Here is a 21,313-nt window from a genome sequence, read left to right as displayed (position 1 = left end):
CCGGGACCTTTCCGACCTAGGTGTGATAGTACCTGTCCCAATGTAGGAACAGGGTCTGGGATTTTACTCCAATCTCTTTGTGGTTCCCAAAAAAAGAGGGAACTTTCAGACCAATTTTAAACCTCAAAGGTCTAAACAAGTTCCTCAGAGTACCTGTCAGGGTGCCAGGAATCAGACTGATTAATAAAATGTCCACAAGTCAAATAACAAGCCAGGAATCAAAACAAGAGCTGGTAGTCAGACGAGCCGAGTCAGGAGCCAAAGCGAGTAGTCAGACGAGCCAGAATCAGGAACAAGGAGAACAGCAGAGTCGGGAACAAGCCAGGGATCAGGAACCAGGAGGGATGTCAGACAGCCAGGTTATACACAGGAGCTCTCTCAAACAGGTCTGAGACAACGCAAGGGCAAAGCATACTGAACAGAGGCCCTTTAAATAAATAATTGATGACATCACAATTCTAAGACTGCATCCTGTCTCACACGGATGATGTACACCATTCTGGCCATAAAAAGAAGTGCAGGAAATGAGCAGCAACAGACAGTATGCACCAGAGTCGGCAAGAGAGGTGAGTAAAATGGCTGCCAGCAGCACATGGCAAGCAAAACAGGGGAAAAATCCCTGACAGTACTGTCCTTCAAGATGGAAACTATTCGTTCCATTCTTCCCTTGGTTCAAGAGGGTCAATTCATGACAACAGTAGATTTAAAGGATGCAGACCTAGTGGAGATGACTTCTACTTCAAGGGCCCTTCCTTCATCCAAATCTCGTTTCTCTGAAGCTGACTGCTTGGAGATTGAACGCTTGATTCTATCTAAGCGCGGGTTTTCAGAGTCGGTTATTGAGAACTTGATTCAGGCTCGTAAGCCTGTAACTAGAATGATTTACCATAAGATATGGTGTAAATATCTGTATTGGTGTGAATCCAGAAGCTACTCTTGGAGTAGAGTTTGGATTCCTAGAATTTTGTCCTTTCTCCAAGAGGGTCTGGAGAAGTGTTTATCTGCAAGTACTTTGAAGGGTCAAATGTCTGCTTTGTCTATTTTGTTGCATAAACGTCGTCTGGCGGATGTACCAGACGTGCAATCTTTCTGTCAGGCCTTGGTCAGAATCAGGCCTGTGTTCAAACCTGTTACTCCTCCCTGGAATCTTAACGTTGTTCTTCAGCAGGCTCCGTTTGAGCCTATGCATTCATTAGATATTAAGATATAATCTTGGAAAGTTTTTGTTTCTTGTTGCAATTTCTTCTGCTTGTAGAGTTTCAGAGCTCTCGGCATTGCAGTGTGAATCCCCTTACCTTATTTTTCATTCATTTGTCATTCCCTTTACTTGAAAAATATTGGTCAGACATCTTGACAATAACCAATAAGATGTCAAGCGGTACAACTTTTAGTTTTTGTACAGTGATATTCAATCAAACTTGAAAGAATAGGGGTAAAAAATATATCTTTTCTAACAGTTTGTCTACAGAAAATGTTGCGAGACAGGTAGCATTATGTAGTTGATGGGTGGAGTCACTAAGTGTAATACTTTGCACTGTTGCAGCAATAAAACATTTTATACAATAAAAATTTATCACAATAATATTAAGTAACAGAAAACATAACGTGTATAATAAAAATGTGTTAATGAAATATAAAAAATACCATACAGACTATGGAATTGAAATAATGTCAAGTCAAAGAGGCCTCTGATTATATCAATAAGGCAGTCTTTATTGCAAATAATCCACAGAAGAATTCCTTTAAAAAGAAAGAAAGGATATCCATAGCATAACTCTGTATAAGTATATGAGCACAAATCCCACTCCTGAGATTTTCTACTCACGCTAAACTAGCTTTAGTGAAAGCACTTTTTTTTTTTTTTTATAAAACCTATAGTAGGTCACTAAGGGTTTGCAGCAACTTACAGCTTCTAATACTTTTTAGCGCATAATAGTCCTTACAGATGGGACCATATATTACACACTGTGTTTACAAATCCATTACAGATGCTCCACTCCAACGTACGTTTCGCTATTTGATTGTAGCATTGTCAGGTTATTTCAAACCTGTCCTCAGGCCCCCATAACAGGCCAAATTTACAGGATTTCCTAGGGTGAGAGCTGGTAAAATAACCATGTTTACTAATCAGCTGATTATTTTTTTGTGCTCCAGTTCGGATATCCTTAAAATCTGGCTTGTTAGGAAGCTCTAGAGTAAGTTTCCTAAGAAAGCTTCCCTAAGCATCCCTTAGGAGGCCAGATGTTAGTCTTCCAGTCTTTCTCTTTTGGTTCATACCTTCTCTAGAAAACCTTTTGTTTTTAAATCTGACACATTTCTGAGCTAGCTGGTTGTTTCTCCGTAACACACTTTAGATTTAAGAGCCAAACCAATTTCTCCTCCCTTTATTTAAATAGTGACTTGATTGGCTTAGCATGAACCGATGGAAGGGGGAAGGGTTATATGTAATTCTGGGTTAGGGATTCAACACCCTCCAACATCTGGGGTGAGTTGTTTTTTCCTTTTTCAATGATCAGAGATCTTCAGCCCACCAGCACTGATACCGATATTGTTTTAGTTTTTCTTTGTGACTTAGTTTATGCTAAAAAGTTCAAATTAATATTTTATTATGCTAAACTTATCCAAACCATTTCTATTACTATTTATATGCATGACTAAGTAATCATGTCAATAAATCAGTCTGCAGTGTTGGCAAATGTGGAACTTGCTTCTGAATTCCTCCAGGAGCCAAAATATAATTTAAGAGGAATTATATGAATGGTACCTTGAATTGCATGTAATCGTCTTAGATTACCTGAACCATGTAGTAGTTCCCTTAGCAAACTTTTTAATGAGTTGTTTTTTTTTATATCAAAGAAAAATAATAAAAGTTCCTAAACTAAGAACACATCTATGTAAAGAACATTTGCAGGGGAAAAAAAGTTATTACCCTTGAGTAAAATCCTTAAAGATAGCTAAGTGTAAATATTTTAAAACAAATTAACACTGTGTGAGCTGCAATTGCTATTTGAAGGAGCCAATCCAGGTTTGAGTCTGCAGCTGGCAAGACTATCCATGGTCACTTTGTTAGTATAAAGTGCATTGTTTCGCATTTATCTGTTAAAGCCAATTGGAGATTATTTGTAGCAGGGTTAGCCTTGATACATATGCATTGTGCTTTTGCAGTTCTGATAATTTGAAAAGCAATACATTTCAGTGTTAAATTACATGAAAAGGTGCAGAATAAATAAAGTATATTAAAAAGTTGCTTACTATGCTTAACTAATATTTTTTATTTTAAAATCTCAAGGTGTTTACTGTCCCTTTTTAATTCTGTCCAAATGCACCAAAACCAAGTGTGTAGACAATCAAGAGCTAGTAAGGGAGGCAGCTATGCCAGGTTAAAGGGACATTAAACCCAAAAATGTTCTTTCATGATTCAGATAGAGAATACAATTTTAAACAACGTTCCAATTTACTTCTAATTTGCTTCATTCCCTTGATATCTTTTGCTGAAAATCATATCTAGATAGGCTCAGTAGCCGCTGATTGGTGACTGCACATAGATGCCTCGTGTGATTGACTCACTCTTGTGCATTGCTATTTCTTCAACAAAGGATATCTAAAGAATGAAGTAAATTACATAATAGAAGTAAATTGGAATGTAGTTTAGAATTGTATTTTTTTTCTGAATCCTGAAAGAAAAATGTTAGGTTTAATGTCCCTTTAAGCCTTCTTTGTATTCTGTAAAAGTAATGTCCTTTGAAAAGATGTGTTCTTAGTATAGGGAATTTGTTTCTTGTTTAAACCTATATATTAATCTTTTATTAACATTTTTTTTGTTTGTTGTAAGCAATAAGCTCATTGTTTTTCCTGTCACTGTTTAAATCCCCTTTCTGTAGAGTTAGAAATAAGAAGACGAGAGGATGAGTACAGATTCACAAGTAAGTGATCTTGCTCCCAATACACATTTGTATTACTCACTTGACAGTCAAGTCTATTTCATTCTGTGGCTACATTGCCTTTATGCTGGTTGTATTTGTTCCACTGGTACAGACATCTCTGGGGTTTGAGTACCTACTATTTACTATTTTTAGTTGTGCAAAGGTAAAGTGTATTTTGCGGGATCATAGCTGAAGATGGCTTGGTGCTTTCTAATGTTGTGGGAAAGTATTACAATTAATTAATTAGACGTCTTCTGATTGTAATGTGATGCTTCTTTATCTAACAACTATACCTGTGTGTGTGTGTGTTATCTGCAGCTTGTCTACTCAAGTGATACCTTACCAGTATTAAACAGGAAACATTTCCTTTTCATTTACTATCTGTCTTATTTATCAAATTCTGTCTGAAATGTAAAGAATTTTCATCTGGTCATCTAATAATCTGGAAAAAACAATTTTTCTTCTGCAGGACTTGTATTTTCTTTTCTTAACTAACTATAACTGTAAAATAGTCAGACGCTGTTACGTATATGTCCTAAATAAAAACTAATGTTATCAATAATATAACAAATTATGTGGAGTAGTAGTAAAACATTTTTTTTATTAAATGTTAAGGGATGTTTCTCTGCAAATAAACTTTGTTCTTCCTTCTCAGAGCTGCTTCAGATTGCCGGGATCAGTCCTCATGGTAATGCATTAGGTGCATCCATGCAGCAACAAGTAAACCAACAGCTGCCTCAGGAGAAGCGAGGAGGCGATGTGCTCGATTCTAACCATGATGACATCAAGCTGGAGAAAAGCAACATCTTATTGCTGGGACCTACTGGCTCTGGTGAGAATTATTCTTTAGTATATGCAACCAACAAAGTATTTTAGTATGCTATCTATTGTAGAGTTTTGTAGCTGTTTTTTATGTTTCTAAAGCTGTTATTTATATATTTTATACTGCTTCCTAATCTGTCCATACTAATATTAACCTTTATAACCATTGTTTTGCTCTCAACATATGCCCACATTTTGATGCAGTAGAAATCCTTAAAGCAAGCTATAATATCCCAGGGTTGTCAGGGGATTTTTTAAAAGGGACATTACCAGAATTAACCAAAATATTTTATATGTTTTATATATTTAAACTATTTCATTTTAAAGAATATAAGTATTATTTGTTTGTAGGTAAAACACTTCTAGCACAAACATTAGCAAAATGTTTGGATGTGCCCTTTGCTATATGTGACTGTACCACCCTAACCCAAGCTGGCTATGTGGGAGAGGACATTGAATCTGTAGTTGCCAAACTGCTTCAGGATGCAAACTATAATGTAGAAAAGGCACAACAAGGTATGTTTTATGAAGTGTGCTCTTTATTCCTCAACACTAGATGAGCTAGATGACATTTAATGAATATTACATATCCAAGGGACATGTTGCCCATATGCCAAGTCACTTGAAAATGTTGCAGCATAACTGTAGAAAGGTGACTATAAAATATCACTTGAACATCTTTATGTAAAAAAGAAGATATCTTATTTAAAAATTACCTCAGTAGCTACATCTCATTGTGGAAGAATGTTAGTCATTCGACTAGCACTTCTGATTGAATCAGCAGTGGTTTTCTGCTTTAGACCAGCAGTACTCTGCGGGTCTCGAGTGGTAATTCTACTGTATTTAACCCCTTTGCAGGAGTTAAACACACAGTGCAGGGTTGCTAGATCTTGAAATTACATGATCTAACAAATTAGAGCATGTCATTTTTCAACTATTATGACACTTGAACCGAAAACAAAATTGGAAGTACATTTCAACAACCTAGTACATTTTTATATGGTGAAATATTGTATACATTTGCACACACACACACACACACACACACATATATATATATATATATATGTGTGTATCATTTACTTTTTATATGTTTGAACATACAGTATAATGTATTTAGGATTTCTTTTTAAAGAAAAGCATGTGTGTATACAGGTCTGTATACAGATCTAAACTAATGACAGAGAGGGGAAGAAAGCTAGCACTATATAGTGTATCACAGTTGTGTGAGCCACACACAAGCAATCACATGTATTTACTGTGATGAGTATATTGTTTGCCATCGTACAGCTCATCTATCGTTTTGGTATGGCCATTGTATGTAACCCAGGGCTTACTTATACTGAACCATTCCTCTAAACTTGATCGTTCTGTTGTACTTTAGGCTTGCCTGCTTCAGAACACTGCCAAATGCTTGGAACAGAGAACTTTTTTCTCCTACATTGGTGTGTCCGGTCCACGGCTTCATCCTTACTTGTGGGGAATATTCTCTTCCCTAACAGGAAATGGCAAAGAGAGCACAGCAAAAGCTGTCCATATAGCTCCCCCTCTGGCTCCGCCCCCCAGTCATTCTCTTTGCCGCTCTGAACAAGTAGCATCTCCACGGGGATGGTAAAGAGTACAGTGAGTGCAGAATTATTAGGCAAATGAGTATTTTGACCACATCATCCTCTTTATGCATGTTGTCTTACTCCAAGCTGTATAGGCTCAAAAGCCTACTACCAATTAAGCATATTAGGTGATGTGCATCTCTGTAATGAGAAGGGGTGTGGTCTAATGACATCAACACCCTATATCAGGTGTGCATAATTATTAGGCAACTTCCTTTCCTTTGGCAAAATGGGTCAAAAGAAGGACTTGACAGGCTCAGAAAAGTAAAAAATAGTGAGATATCTTGCAGAGGGATGCAGCACTCTTAAAATTGCAAAGCTTCTGAAGCGTGATCATCGAACAATCAAGCGTTTCATTCAAAATAGTCAACAGGGTCGCAAGAAGCGTGTGGAAAAACCAAGGCGCAAAATAACTGCCCATGAACTGAGAAAAGTCAAGCGTGCAGCTGCCAAGATGCCACTTGCCACCAGTTTGGCCATATTTCAGAGCTGCAACATCACTGTAGTGCCCAAAAGCACAAGGTGTGCAATACTCAGAGACATGGCCAAGGTAAGAAAGGCTGAAAGACGACCACCACTGAACAAGACACACAAGCTGAAACGTCAAGACTGGGCCAAGAAATATCTCAAGACTGATTTTTCTAAGGTTTTATGGACTGATGAAATGAGAGTGAGTCTTGATGGGCCAGATGGATGGGCCCGTGGCTGGATTGGTAAAGGGCAGAGAGCTCCAGTCCGACTCAGACGCCAGCAAGGTGGAGGTGGAGTACTGGTTTGGGCTGGTATCATCAAAGATGAGCTTGTGGGGCCTTTTCGGGTTGAGGATGGAGTCAAGCTCAACTCCCAGTCCTACTGCCAGTTTCTGGAAGACACCTTCTTCAAGCAGTGGTACAGGAAGAAGTCTGCATCCTTCAAGAAAATCATGATTTTCATGCAGGACAATGCTCCATCACACGCGTCCAAGTACTCCACAGCGTGGCTGGCAAGAAAGGGTATAAAAGAAGAAAATCTAATGACATGGCCTCCTTGTTCACCTGATCTGAACCCCATAGAGAACCTGTGGTCCATCATCAAATGTGAGATTTACAAGGAGGGAAAACAGTACACCTCTCTGAACAGTGTCTGGGAGGCTGTGGTTGCTGCTGCACGCAATGTTGATGGTGAACAGATCAAAACACTGACAGAATCCATGGATGGCAGGCTTTTGAGTGTCCTTGCAAAGAATGGTGGCTATATTGGTCACTGATTTGTTTTTGAATGTCAGAAATGTATATTTGTGAATGTTGAGATGTTATATTGGTTTCACTGGTAAAAATAAATAATTGAAATGGGTATATATTTGTTTTTTGTTAAGTTGCCTAATAATTATGCACAGTAATAGTCACCTGCACACACAGATATCCCCCTAAAATAGCTATAACTAAAAACAAACTAAAAACTACTTCCAAAACTATTCAGCTTTGATATTAATGAGTTTTTTGGGTTCATTGAGAACATGGTTGTTGTTCAATAATAAAATTAATCCTCAAAAATACAACTTGCCTAATAATTCTGCACTCCCTGTATGTGGGGTTAGTTGTAGTTTTATTTCTTCTATCAAGAGTTTATTTTAAAATAGTGCTGGTTTGTACTATTTACTCTACAACAGAAAGTGATGAAGAGTTCTGTTAAGAGAGGAGTATGATTTTAGCACCAGTAACTAAAATCCATTGCTGTTCCCACTCAGGACTGTTGAGCCCAGAGAACTTCAGTTGGGGGGAACAGTTTGCAGACTTTTCTGCTCCAGGTATGACTAGTCTCTTTTCTAACAAGACATAGTAATGCTAGAAGACTGTCATTTTCCCTTATGGGATCGGTAAGCCATTTTCTTAGACTCATAACAGAATGAAGGCTTATAAATGGGCTCTATACTGGTTGACACTATTGTGGGCTAAATCGATTGATTTATATCATATTTATATGACTTTTGGAGTGTTTTGTGACTTTGAAACACTTTTGGGAACGTTTTTATTACGCCTGGCAGTTGTTTAGACACCTAATCTAGTCAGGAAGGCCCCTTCACTCTGGTATGCAGAGGGAGGAGGCCTCATTTTTGCGCCTCAGTTGCGCAGTTACTTCTTGAGGCAGTGCATGCAGCTTCATGTGAGAGGGTCCTGTGGCCACAAAAACGAATTCAAGAAGGTTTATTTCTGTGGTGAATAACCCCCAAGGAAGGTAAAAGCCGCAGCAAAGGCTGTGGCAGGGACTGTAGTGTGTTTAAACCGGTAAATTGAACAATTAGCTCCGGTTTGCTCATTTAAGGGGTTAAGATCGGATATTTCCTTCATAGTTTTTCAAACATTCAGAAATAAAGTGTGTTCTTTTTATTATTTAAAGAGACCGTAACGGTTTTGTTTAAAAACGGTTTTATTGCATTAATAGCCTGCTAAAGTCTGTCTAACATGTCTATATCTTCAGATAGCATATGTTCTGTGTGTATGGAGGCCAAGGTGGTTCCCCCTTTAAATGTATGTTCAAATTGTGCCATGGCGTCCAAACAAAGTAAGGACAGTACTGTCACATTTAATAAGGTTGCCCAAGATGATTCTTCAAATTAAGGTATCATCATCCTCTCCTTCTGTGTCAACACCAGTTATGCCCGCGCAGGCGATACCTAGTACATCTAGCGCGCCAATGCTTGTTACTATGCAGCAATTAACTGCAGTAATGGATAATTCTATAGCAAATCTTTTATCCAAACTGCCAGCATTTCCCAGAAAGCGTGATTGCTCAGTTTTAAATACAGAGGATGAGCAAGTGGGCGCTGACGATAATTTATCTGTTATACCCTCACACCAGTCTGAATTGGCAGTGAGGGAGGGTCTGTCTGAGGGAGAAATTTCTGATTCAGGAAAAGTTTCTCAGCAGGCAGAACCTGATATCGTGGCATTTAAATTTAAGTTAAAACATCTCCGTGCCCTGCTTAAGGAGGTGCTAACTACTCTTGATGATTGTGACTCTTTGGTGATTCCAGAGAAATTGTGCAAAATGGACAAATTCTTAGAGGTCCCTGTGCACGCTGATGCCTTTCCGATACCCAGGAGGGTGGCGGACATAGTGACCAAGGAGTGGGAGAAGCCAGGTATACCTTTTGTCCCACCTCCTATATTTAAGAAAATGTTCCCCATTGTCGACCCCAGAAGGGACGCATGGCAAACAGTCCCTAAGGTTGAGGGGGCAGTTTCTACGTTGGCCAAGCGCACAACTATTCCCATTGAGGACAGTTGTGCTTTCAAAGATCCTATGGATAACAAATTGGAAGGATTGCTTAAAAAGATATTTGTTCAGCAAGGTTTCCTTCTCCAACCAATTTCGTGCATTATTCCTGTCACCACGGCGGCGTCTTTTTGGTTCGAGGAACTAGAAAATTCGCTCCATAAGGAGACTCCATATGAGGAAGTCATGGACAGAATTCACGCACTAAAGTTGGCTAATTCCTTTATTTTAGATGCCGCTTTTCAATTAGGCTAAATTAGCGGCGAAAAATTCAGGTTTTGCAATAGTGGCGCGCAGAGCGCTTTGGCTAAAATCTTGGTCGGCGGATGTGTCGTCCAAGACAAAACTGCTTAATATTCCTTTCAAAAGTAAGACCCTTTTCGGGCCAGAATTGAAGGAGATTATTTCAGACATCACTGGGGGAAAGGGCCATGCCCTCCCACAGGATAGGCCTTTCAAGGCTAAGAACAAATCTAATTTTTGTTCCTTTCGCAATTTCAGGAACGGACCGTCTCCTAACTCTGCAGCCTCTAGACAAGAGGGTAACAATTCCCAGCCTAAACCAGCATGGAAACCAATGCAAGGCTGTAACAAGGGTAAACAGGCCAAGAAGCCTGCGGCTGCTACCAAGACAGCATGAAGGGGTAGCCCCCGATCCGGGACCAGATCTAGTAGGGGGCAGACTTTCTCTCTTTGCTCAGGCTTGGGCAAGAGATGTTCCGGATCCCTGGGCACTAGAAATAGTCTCTCAGGGGTATCTTCTAGAATTCAAGGAAAGAGACAGGCATTCTTACATTGTGTAGACCTATTAAAGATGGGAGTGATACACCCAGTTCCAACAGCGGAACAAGGACTGGGTTTTTACTCAAACTTATTTGTAGTTCCCAAAAAAGAAGGAACTTTCAGGCCAATTCTGGATTTAAAAATTCTAAACAAATTCCTCAGAGTTCCATCATTCAAAATGGAAACCATTCGGACGATTTTACCAACAATCCAGGAGAGTCATTACATGACTACCGTGGACTTAAAGGATGCGTACCTACATATTCCTATCCACAGTTCGTGGCTCTTCCGTTCGGTTTAGCCACTGCTCCCAGAATTTTCACAAAGCTGCTAGGGTCCCTACTAGCGGTTCTAAGACCGAGGGGCATTGCGGTGGCACCTTACTTAGACGACATCCTAATCCAAGCGTCGTCCCTTTCCAGAACAAGGGCTCATACAGACATTGTATTAGCCTTTCTCAGGTCTCACGGGTGGAAGGTGAACGTAGAAAAGAGTTCCCTGTCCCCGTCCACAAGGGTTCCTTTTCTGGGAACAATAATAGATTCTGTAGAAATGAAGATTTTTCTGACAGAGGTCAGAAAATTAAAACTTCTAAACGCTTGTCAAGTTCTTCAATCTATTCCTCAGCCTTCCATAGCTCAGTGCATGGAGGTAATAGGATTAATGTTTGCAGCAATGGACGTGGTTCCTTTTGCTCGAATTCATCTAAGACCATTGCAACTGTGCATGCTCAAACAGTGGAATGGGGATTATGCAGACTTGTCTCCCCAGATTCAAGTAGACCAGGTAACCAGAGACTCACTCCGCTGGTGGTTGACTCAGGATCACCTGTCTCAGGGAATGAGTTTCCGCAGACCAGAATGGGTCATCGTCACAACCGACGCCAGTCTCTTAGGCTGGGGCACGGTCTGTGACTCCCTGAAAGCTCAGGGTCTATGGTCTCGGGAAGAGTCCCTTCTCCCGATAAACATTTTGGAACTGAGAGCGATATTCAATGCGCTCCTGGCCTGGCCTCACCTAGCGAAGGCCAGATTCATAAGATTTCAGTCGGACAACATGACGACTGTAGCGTACATCAATCATCAGGGGGGAACAAAGAGTTCCTTGGCGATGACAGAGGTATCCAAGATCATCAAATGGGCGGAGGATCACTCCTGCCACCTATCTGCAATCCACATCCCAGGAGTAGACAACTGGGAGGCGGATTATTTGAGTCGTCAGACTTTCCATCCGGGGGAGTGGGAACTCCACCCGGAGGTCTTTGCCCAGTTAACTCAACTATGGGGCACTCCGGATATGGATCTGATGGCGTCTCGTCAGAACTTCAAAGTTCCTCGATACGGGTCCAGATCCAGGGATCCCAGGGCGACACTGGTGGATGCATTAGTGGCGCCTTGGTCGTTCAATCTAGCTTATGTGTTTCCACCGTTCCCTCTCCTTCCCAGGCTGGTAGCCAGGATCAAACAGGAGAAGGCCTCGGTGATCCTAATAGCTCCTGCGTGGCCACGCAGGACTTGGTATGCAGACCTGGTGAATATGTCATCGGCTCCACCATGGAAGCTACCTTTGAGACAGGATCTTCTAGTACAAGGTCCATTCGAACATCCAAATCTAGTCTCTCTGCAACTGACTGCTTGGAAATTGAACGCTTGATATTATCTAAGCGTGGGTTTTCAGATTCAGTTATAGATACTCTGGTTCAAGCCAGAAAGCCTGTGACTAGGAAGATTTACCATAAGATATGGCACAAATATATCCGTTTGTGTGAATCCAAGGGATTTTCTTGGAGTAAAATCAAAATTTCTAGGATTCTTTCCTTTCTCCAAGAGGGTTTGGAGAAAGGTCTGTCAGCTAGTTCTCTAAAGGGACAGATATCTGCTCTGTCTGTCTTGTTGCACAAACGTCTGGCAGCCTTGCCAGATGTACAAGCGTTTGTACAGGCGTTAGTCAGAATCAAGCCTGTTTACAGACCTATGACTCCTCCATGGAGTCTAAACTTAGTTCTTTCAGTTCTTCAAGGGGTTCCGTTTGAACCTTTTGCATTCCATAGATATTAAGTTACTATCTTGGAAAGTTCTGTTTTTGGTTGCTATTTCTTCTGCTAGAAGAGTTTCTGAATTATCTGCTTTGCAGTGTACTTCTCCCTATCTGGTATTCCATGCAGATAAGGTTGTTTTACGTACCAAGCCTGGTTTTCTTCCAAAAGTAGTTTCCAACAGGAATATTAACCAGGAAATAGTTGTTCCTTCTCTAATGTCAGAATCCAGTTTCAAAGAAGGAACGTTTGTTTACAACCTAGATGTCGTCCGTGCTTTAAAATTCTATTTAGAAGCAACAAAGGATTTCAGACAGACATCATCTTTGTTTGTCGTTTATTCTGGTAAGAGGAGAGGGCAGAAAGCTACTGCTACCTCTTTTTGGCTGAAAAGCATCATCCGATTGGCTTATGAGACTGCCGGACGGCAGCCTCCTGAACGAGTTACAGCTCACTCTACTAGAGCTGTGGCTTCCATATGGGCCTTCAAGAACGAGGCTTCTGTTGATCAGATCTGTAAGGCAGCGACTTGGTCTTCTCTGCATACTTTTGCCAAATTTTACAAATTCGATACTTATGCTTCTTCGGAGGCTGTTCTTGGGAGAAAGGTGTTGCAAGCTGTGGTGCCTTCCGTTTAGGTAACCTGACTTTGTTCCCTCCCTTCATCCGTGTCCTAAAGCTTTGGTATTGGTTCCCACAAGTAAGGATGAAGCCGTGGACCGGACACACCAATGTAGGAGAAAACAGAATTTATGTTTACCTGATAAATTTCTTTCTCCTACGGTGTGTCCGGTCCACGGCCCGCCCTGGCTTTTAGTCAGGTTTAAAAATTTTTTATTTCTGTACACTACAGTCACCACTGCACCCTATAGTTTCTCCTTTTTCTCCTAACCGTTGGTCGAATGACTGGGGGGCGGAGCCAGAGGGGGAGCTATATGGACAGCTTTTGCTGTGCTCTCTTTGCCATTTCCTGTTAGGGAAGAGAATATTCCCCACAAGTAAGGATGAAGCCGTGGACCGGACACACCGTAGGAGAAAGAAATTTATCAGGTAAACATAAATTCTGTTTTTTTTTTTAAATATATTTGGAAATAGTCTTCCCATGCACCTTGTTAGCTTCTTTATTAAAAAATGAAATAAACCTAGATGTGGTTTAGTTTGCATTTTACTATCTAGACTATATTCTAAAGCGTGCCCTCATTTTGGCTAGCTCTAGATCACCAATGAACAGACACTTAAAATAACTCTTGACTTTTTTTTTATTTTTTAAAATGGTTTCTTATAACATTTGTTAGACCTGTGATTTACTCTAAAACCTAATGTGCATTATTATTTTTGTTGATTACTTTGATTATATTTGAATTTGCTGTCTTGATGCTGGTCTAAGCTTGTCATCTCTTTTCTGTTTATGTCCTGTCCACCCAGGGATTGTATTCTTAGATGAAGTTGATAAAATAGGCAGTGTTCCTGGCATCCATCAACTTAGAGATGTTGGAGGAGAAGGTGTACAGCAGGTATGTTTTTTTAAAATAAAAAACATGAACAGTTAAACTACACTGAAAATGTAGGATTACCTTTCTTTCCTAAGATATGGTGAGTCCACAACGTCATCAATTACTGTTGGGAATATCACTCCTGGCCAGCAGGAGGATGCAAAGCGCACCACAGTCAAACTGTTAAGTATCACTTCTCTTCCCACAAACCCCAGTCATTCTCTTTGCGTTTAGTGCATGGAGGAGTTGAAGTTTTGGTGTCTGAAGATTTATTTCACTTCAATCAAGAATTTATTATTTTAGAAAGCTATAGTAGGTTTGCTCTGTTCTTTCTCCCTTTTCAAGGATTGGGTCTAGCCGTACTCCACGTTAGCCTCTTCAGTAGGGCAGTGGTGGCTTTAAAGCAGTTAGGAACTTGTGGGCCTTGCTGCGTTTTTCTAACATATTTGCTGCCCAAGGTATAGAAAGCCAGAGTAGGTTACTCTGTTCTTTCTCTTTCTACAGGTCTCTGTGAGGAAGAGGAACTGTGTCCTTTCATACCGTAATTTTGGCTCTGAAGTAGCTCACTGCAAATAAACAAGCAGCCCTGGGTTAAATACCCTCACATAAGCCTTTTAACGTTTGCCTGTTATATATATTGGGACAAAAATATAATCCTTTGGGAAAGGATTTTATTAGGCAGCGGCAGGCACTGATATATGTGTGAGACGTGATTATTCCTTGTGTGGGGGAATCATTCATTGAGGCTGTGATTTTTTATTTTAATTTCTGCTTTGCAGCGTTATGCATCCCACTGTTGTACAGTGGTCTGTTATTGTTGGCGGAGGATAGATTTACAATAATCCGGCCATGCTGCCTATAATAGGTCCGCCAAGGAGCTCTGAGAGCCGAGCTGTTTTGGGTTAGAGCTAGGACTCTTTGGCACTAAAAATTAGGTTGTTGGGTTGAAGAGCACCGTTTTCTTTTAGCTGCGCACTTCTTGCTCATGTGACTCCGCCTCCTCTATTTGAGAACGGAGCTGCGCCATTTTCTTCTTAAACGGGGAGAGGCCACAGCTGCATTCATTACTTTTGATAAATACAGAACCTGGCCACCAGGAGGAGGCAAAGACAACCCAGCCAAAGGCTTCAATACCTACCCCACTTCCCTCATTCCCCCCAGTAATTCTTTGCCTTTCGTCACAGGAGGTTGCAGAAAAGTGTCAGAAGATTTCAGAGTCGTCTCTCTTATGGAGGGTAGTACTCTTCGGAATGGGACTGGAGTTTTAAGTAGTCCTGTCAGCCTCTCAGTGAGAGCATGGATGGAAGTTAAAGTCCGGAGATGCAGGGAGAGTCTTTCTGCGAAACCATCCCAACTCAAATTAACAGCTCCATAAGCAATCAGCATTGACGTGTTTCGCTGCCTGCTTTCTACTCTCAAGTCCATGTCAGGAGCGATGCTACTACCCTGTCACACTTGAAAGACTGTGTTCCTTTTCCACTGCATAGATTCTGGTAAGATCGTTTAATTTTTTTATACATGTATGATAATGCAAGAAGGGTCACAGTGTTACTCCTTTTATCTGTATAGAATCAAGGGTTAATATCTCCTGAGGGTTATTATTGAACAGTGGGGAATAATCTTATATGTTTGATGTTATGCTGCTTTTATGTGAAAGATGTTATGGGCTCATAGGCTGTTCTGGAATATACAGGTTTCACTTTCACTTCGAGAGCCATGCAGCTTACAAGCTTGGCGCGCTTTTTCTCATAGCAGGGACGGTCCTGCATTGTGCACCATGTGATTCTTTCCCTCTTTCCTGACCGGGTGTCTATCAGAGAGGAGTCCTAAATCTCTGTACTGTTTTGGCCATGGGAGGTGGTGAGTGCCCGAGCCATTGGGATATAGAGGTGCTGTTTTTTTTAATAAAATAAGATGTTTTCTATAATTCTTTTACTTTAGAGGGCACTCCCTCTAATCCTAAAGAGTAATTCCTTTTTATATTGTGAGGAGGCCTTAGTTCTGCCCTCTCAATTTATGTTCCATATGCCTTGATAATGTGATAAAATCAAACATGTTTGAAACCACTGAGCCGTCCACCTCTGAGGAGTTATCGTCCAGTGAGGTGCGTACCCTACATTCTTATCTCTCTACACATGCAGTTTCACGTAGCATTGCTGATCCTCCATCTGGAAGGGGCCTTTTTTTCACCAGACGTTACTGCGCAGTCCAGACAGCGGTGTCTGCAGCCTTTAATGCTTTACCTCGCCCTGCTAAGCGCAAGCGAAAGGTTACATATTGCACTCCTTCCCAGAGTACGTCAGATAATTTATTGGATTTAATTGATAGGGTTATCAGAGGATGAAGTTCTTTCTGAGACTTGAGAGTATGAACATTCTGGGTCGGAGTCTGCTGCCTCTAAACCTCCGACTGCGGAGGAACCAGACTTTAGTTTTAGGAATTTCCGCTTTCTTCTAAAGGAAGTTTTTGGCGATTTTCAGAGGTTCCAGAGGCCAAATTTGCCTGATGAACCTTTTGATTCCTAAATTGGATAGAGTTTGAGGACAGGGTGGTACCTTATCCTTGAGTGAAACGATGACGCCACTCCAGCCTGGGGGTGTGCAGTAACCGCTAGCCAATCAAGGCCAAAAATAGCGTGCACTGTTGGCGTGGTGCCAACCAAAAGAGAAAAGAGCCGAGCCTGCTCTAAAAGCAAACAAAAATAGAAATTCAGGTAGCACTCCAACAAAAAGTCTTGTATAAAAAAGAAAACCTATGATCCTATAATTAAGTGCCTTCTGGCACGAAACATCTCAGGATTTTACCTCCTCCTCCCTCTGACTGTTTGCCCATTTTTTGTGCTGGCTTTTAAAGTTAAACAATAAAGGTTTTCTTTTTTATACAAGAATTTTTGTTGGAGTGCTACCTGAATTTCTATTTCTTTCATGTAATTAGCAAGAGTCCATGAGCTAGTGACGTATGGGATATACATTCCTACCAGGAGGGGCAAAGTTTCCCAAACCTTAAAATGCCTATAAATACACCCCTCACCACACCCACAAATCAGTTTTACAAACTTTGCCTCCTATGGAGGTGGTGAAGTAAGTTTGTGCTAGATTCTACGTTGATATGCGCTCCGCAGCAGGTTGGAGCCCGGTTTTCCTCTCAGCGTGCAGGGAATGTCAGAGGGATGTGAGGAGAGTATTGCCTATTTGAATGCAATGATCTCCTTCTACAGGGTCTATTTCATAGGTTCTCTGTTATCGGTCGTAGAGATTCATCTCTTACCTCCCTTTTCAGATCGACGATATACTCTTATATATATATATACCATTACCTCTGCTGATTTTCGTTTCAGTACTGGTTTGGCTTTCTACAACATGTAGATGAGTGTCCTGGGGTAAGTAAGTAAGCTTATTTTCTGTGACACTCTAAGCTATGGTTAGGCACTTTTTTATAAAGTTCTAAATATATGTATTCAAACATTTATTTGCCTTGACTCAGGATGTTCAACATTCCTTATTTTCAGACAGTCAGTTTCATATTTGGGATAATGCATTTGAATCAATCATTTTTTCTTACCTTAAAAAAATTGACTTTTTCCCTGTGGGCTGTTAGGCTCGCGGGGGCTGAAAATGCTTCATTTTATTGCGTCATTCTTGGCGCGGACTTTTTTGGCGCAAAATTTTTTTTTCTGTTTCCGGCGTCATATGTGTCGCCGGAAGTTGCGTCATTTTTTAACGTTTTTTGCGTCAAACGTGTCGGCGTTCCGGATGTGGCGTCATTTTTGGCGCCAAAAGCATTTAGGCGCCAAATAATGTGGGCGTCTTATTTGGCGCTAAAAAATATGGGCGTCATTTTTGTTTCCACATTATTTAAGTCTCTTTATTTATTGCTTCTGGTTGCTAGAAGCTTGTTCACTGGCATTTTTTTCCCCATTCCTGAAACTGTCATTTAAGGAATTTGATCAATTTTGCTTTATATGTTGTTTTTTCTATTACATATTGCAAGATGTTCCACGTTGCAACTGAGTCAGAAGATACTTCAGGAAAATCGCTGCCCGGTTCTGGAGCTACCAAGCTAAGTGTATCTGCTATAAACTTTTGGTATCTGTTTCTCCAGCTGTTGTTTGTATTGCATGTCATGACAAACTTATTAATGCAGATAAAATTTCCTTTAGTACTGTTACATTACCTGTTGCTGTTCCGTCAACATCTAATTTTCAGAGTGTTCCTGATAACATTAGAGATTTTATTTTTAAATCCATTAAGAAGGCTATGTCTGTTATTTCTCCTTCTAGTATACATAAAAGTCTTTTAAAACTTCTCTTTTTTCAGATGAATTTTTAAATGAACATCATCATTCTGATACGGATAATGGTTCTTCTGGTTCAGAGGTTTCTGTCTCAGAGGTTGATGCTGATAAATCTTCGTATTTGTTCAAGATGGAATTTATTCGTTCTTTACTTAAAGAAGTATTAATTGCATTAGAAATAGAGGATTCTGGTCCTCTTGATACTAAATCTAAACGTTTAAATAAGGTTTTTAAATCTCCTGTAGTTATTCCAGAAGTGTTTTCTCTCCCTGATGCTATTTCTGAAGTAATTTCCAGGGAATGGAATAATTTGGGTAATTCATTTACTCCTTCTAAAACGTTTTAAGCAATTATATCCTGTGCCATCTGACAGATTAGAGTTTTTGGGACAAAATCCCTAAGGTTAATGGGGCTGTCTCTACTCCTGCTATATTTTTAGCGGATGTTGCTGCAGCTTCAACTTTTTGGTTAGAAGCTTTAGCGCAACAAGTAACAGATCATAATTTTATAGCATTATTATTATTCTATAACATGCTAATAATTTTATTTGTGATACCATCTTTTGATATCATTAGAGTTGATGTCAGGTATATGTCTCTAGCTATTTCTCCAACATTGGTGTGTCCGGTCCACGGCGTCATCCTTACTTGTGGGATATTCTCTTCCCCAACAGGAAATGGCAAAGAGTCCCAGCAAAGCTGGTCACATGATCCCTCCTAGGCTCCGCCCACCCCAGTCATTCTCTTTGCCGTTGCACAGGCAACATCTCCATGGAGATGGTTAAGAGTTTTTTGGTGTTTAAATGTAGTTTTATTCTTCTATCAAGTGTTTGTTATTTTAAAATAGTGCTGGTATGTACTATTTACTCTGAAACAGAAAAGGATGAAGATTTCTGTTTGTAAGAGGAAGATGATTTTAGCAGACAGTAACTAAAATCGATTGCTGTTTCCACACAGGACTGTTGAGATGAAGTAACTTCAGTTGGGGGAAACAGTTAGCAGACTTTTCTGCTTAAGGTATGACTAGCCATATTTCTAACAAGACCATGTAATGCTGGAAGGCTGTCATTTCCCCTCATGGGGACCGGTAAGCCATTTTCTTAGTTAAACATAAAAGAATAAAGGGCTTCAAAAAGGGCTTAAAAACTGGTAGACATTTTTCTGGGCTAAAACGATTGCTTTACTAGGCATATTATGCAGATTCTAACTAATTATTGGTATTATAATCTTGGGGAACGTTTAGAAAAACGGCAGGCACTGTGTTGGACACCTTTTTCAGATGGGGGCATTACTAGTTATAGACAGAGCCTCATTCTGGGACTGTATAGGGGTTAAATGTAAAAACGGCTCCGGTTCCGTTAATTTAAGGGTTAAAGCTCTGAAATTTGGTGTGCAATACTTTTAATGCTTTAAGACACTGTGGTGAAATTTTGGTGAATTTTGAACAATTCCTTCATACTTTTTCACATATTCAGTAATAAAGTGTTTTCAGTTTGAAATTTAAAGTGACAGTAACGGTTTTATTTTAAAACGTTTTTTGTGCTTTGTTGACAAGTTTAAGCCTGTTAAACATGTCTGTACCATCAGATAAGCTATGTTCTATATGTATGAAAGCCAATGTGTCTCCCCATTTAAATTTATGTGATAATTGTGCCATAGTGTCCAAACAAAGTAAGGACAGTAATGCCACAGATAATGATATTGCCCAAGATGATTCCTCAAATGAGGGGAGTAAACATGATACTACATCATCCCCTACTGTGTCTACACCAGTTATGTCCACACAGGAGGCCCCTAGTACATCTAGTGCGCCAATACTTATTACCATGCAACAATTAACGGCTGTAATGGATAACTCCATAGCAAATCTTTTATCCAAAATGCCTACTTATCAGAGAGAGCGCGATTGCTCTGTTTTAAACACTGAAGAGCAAGAAGACGCTGATGATAACTGTTCTGACATACCCTCACACCAATCTCAAGGGGCCATGAGGGAGGTTTTGTCTGATGGAGAAATTTCAGATTCAGGAAAAATTTCTCATCAAGCTGAACCTGATGTTGTGACATTTAAATTTAAATTAGAACATCTCCGCACACTGCTTAAGGAGGTGTTATCTACTCTGGATGATTGTGACAATTTGGTCATTCCAGAGAAATTATGTAAGATGGACAAGTTCCAAGAGGTTCCGGTGCCCCCCGACGCTTTTCCTATACCCAAGCGGGTGGCGGACATAGTAAATAAAGAGTGGGAAAGGCCCGGCATACCTTTTGTTCCCCCCCCCCTATATTTAAGAAATTATTTCCTATAGTCGACCCCAGAAAGGACTTATGGCAGACAGTCCCCAAGGTCGAGGGGGCGGTTTCTACTCTAAACAAACGCACTACTATTCCTATTGAAGATAGTTGTGCTTTCAAAGATCCTATGGATAAGAAATTAGAGGGTTTGCTTAAAAAGATTTTTGTACAGCAAGGTTACCTTCTACAACCAATTTCATGCATTGTTCCTGTCACTACGGCAGCGTGTTTCTGGTTCGAGGAACTAGAAAAATCGCTCAGTAAAGAATCTTCGTATGAGGAGGTTATGGACAGAGTTCAAGCACTTAAATTGGCTAACTCTTTTGTTTTAGATGCCGCTTTGCAATTAGCTAGATTAGCGGCGAAAAATTCAGGGTTTGCTGTCGTGGCGCGCAGAGCGCTTTGGCTAAAGTCTTGGTCAGCGGATGTGTCTTCCAAGACAAAATTGCTTAACATTCCTTTCAAAGGTAAAACATTATTTGGACCTGATTTGAAAGAGATTATTTCAGACATCACTGGGGGAAAGGGCCACGCCCTCCCACAGGATAGGTCTTTTAAGGCTAAAAATAAGCCTAATTTTCGTCCCTTTCGCAGAAACGGACCAGTCTCTAATTCTGAATCCTCTAAGCAAGAGGGTAATACTTCACAACCCAAACCAGCCTGGAAACCAATGCAAGGCTGGAACAAGGGTAAGCAGGCCAAGAAGCCTACCACTGCTACCAAAACAGCATGAAGGGATAGCCCCCGATCCGGGACCGGATCTAGTGGGGGGCAGACTTTCTCTCTTTGCTCAGGCTTGGGCAAG

The 21,313-nt window shown here is 40.4% G+C and overlaps 1 protein-coding gene across 1 annotated transcript in view; it reads left to right on the top strand.

The window, feature by feature from the left end:
• The first annotated feature begins 3,791 nt into the window (after positions 1-3,791).
• LOC128644705 (ATP-dependent Clp protease ATP-binding subunit clpX-like, mitochondrial) overlaps positions 3,792-21,313 on the top strand; it is a 72,443-nt gene continuing 54,921 nt past the window's right edge. Inside the window, exons 1-4 of the mRNA XM_053697219.1 lie at positions 3,792-3,923; positions 4,579-4,755; positions 5,097-5,261; positions 13,854-13,942. Of these exons, the coding sequence (XP_053553194.1) occupies positions 4,632-4,755; positions 5,097-5,261; positions 13,854-13,942 (378 nt within the window). The 5' untranslated portion in view covers positions 3,792-3,923; positions 4,579-4,631. The remainder of the gene's footprint in view (positions 3,924-4,578; positions 4,756-5,096; positions 5,262-13,853; positions 13,943-21,313) is intronic.

The sequence above is a fragment of the Bombina bombina genome, unplaced genomic scaffold (genome assembly GCF_027579735.1).
Source record: "Bombina bombina isolate aBomBom1 unplaced genomic scaffold, aBomBom1.pri scaffold_991, whole genome shotgun sequence".
Lineage (NCBI taxonomy): Eukaryota > Metazoa > Chordata > Amphibia > Anura > Bombinatoridae > Bombina > Bombina bombina.
The sequence above is the reverse complement of the archived record's forward strand: the minus strand, read 5'-3'. Positions and strand labels throughout refer to the sequence as shown.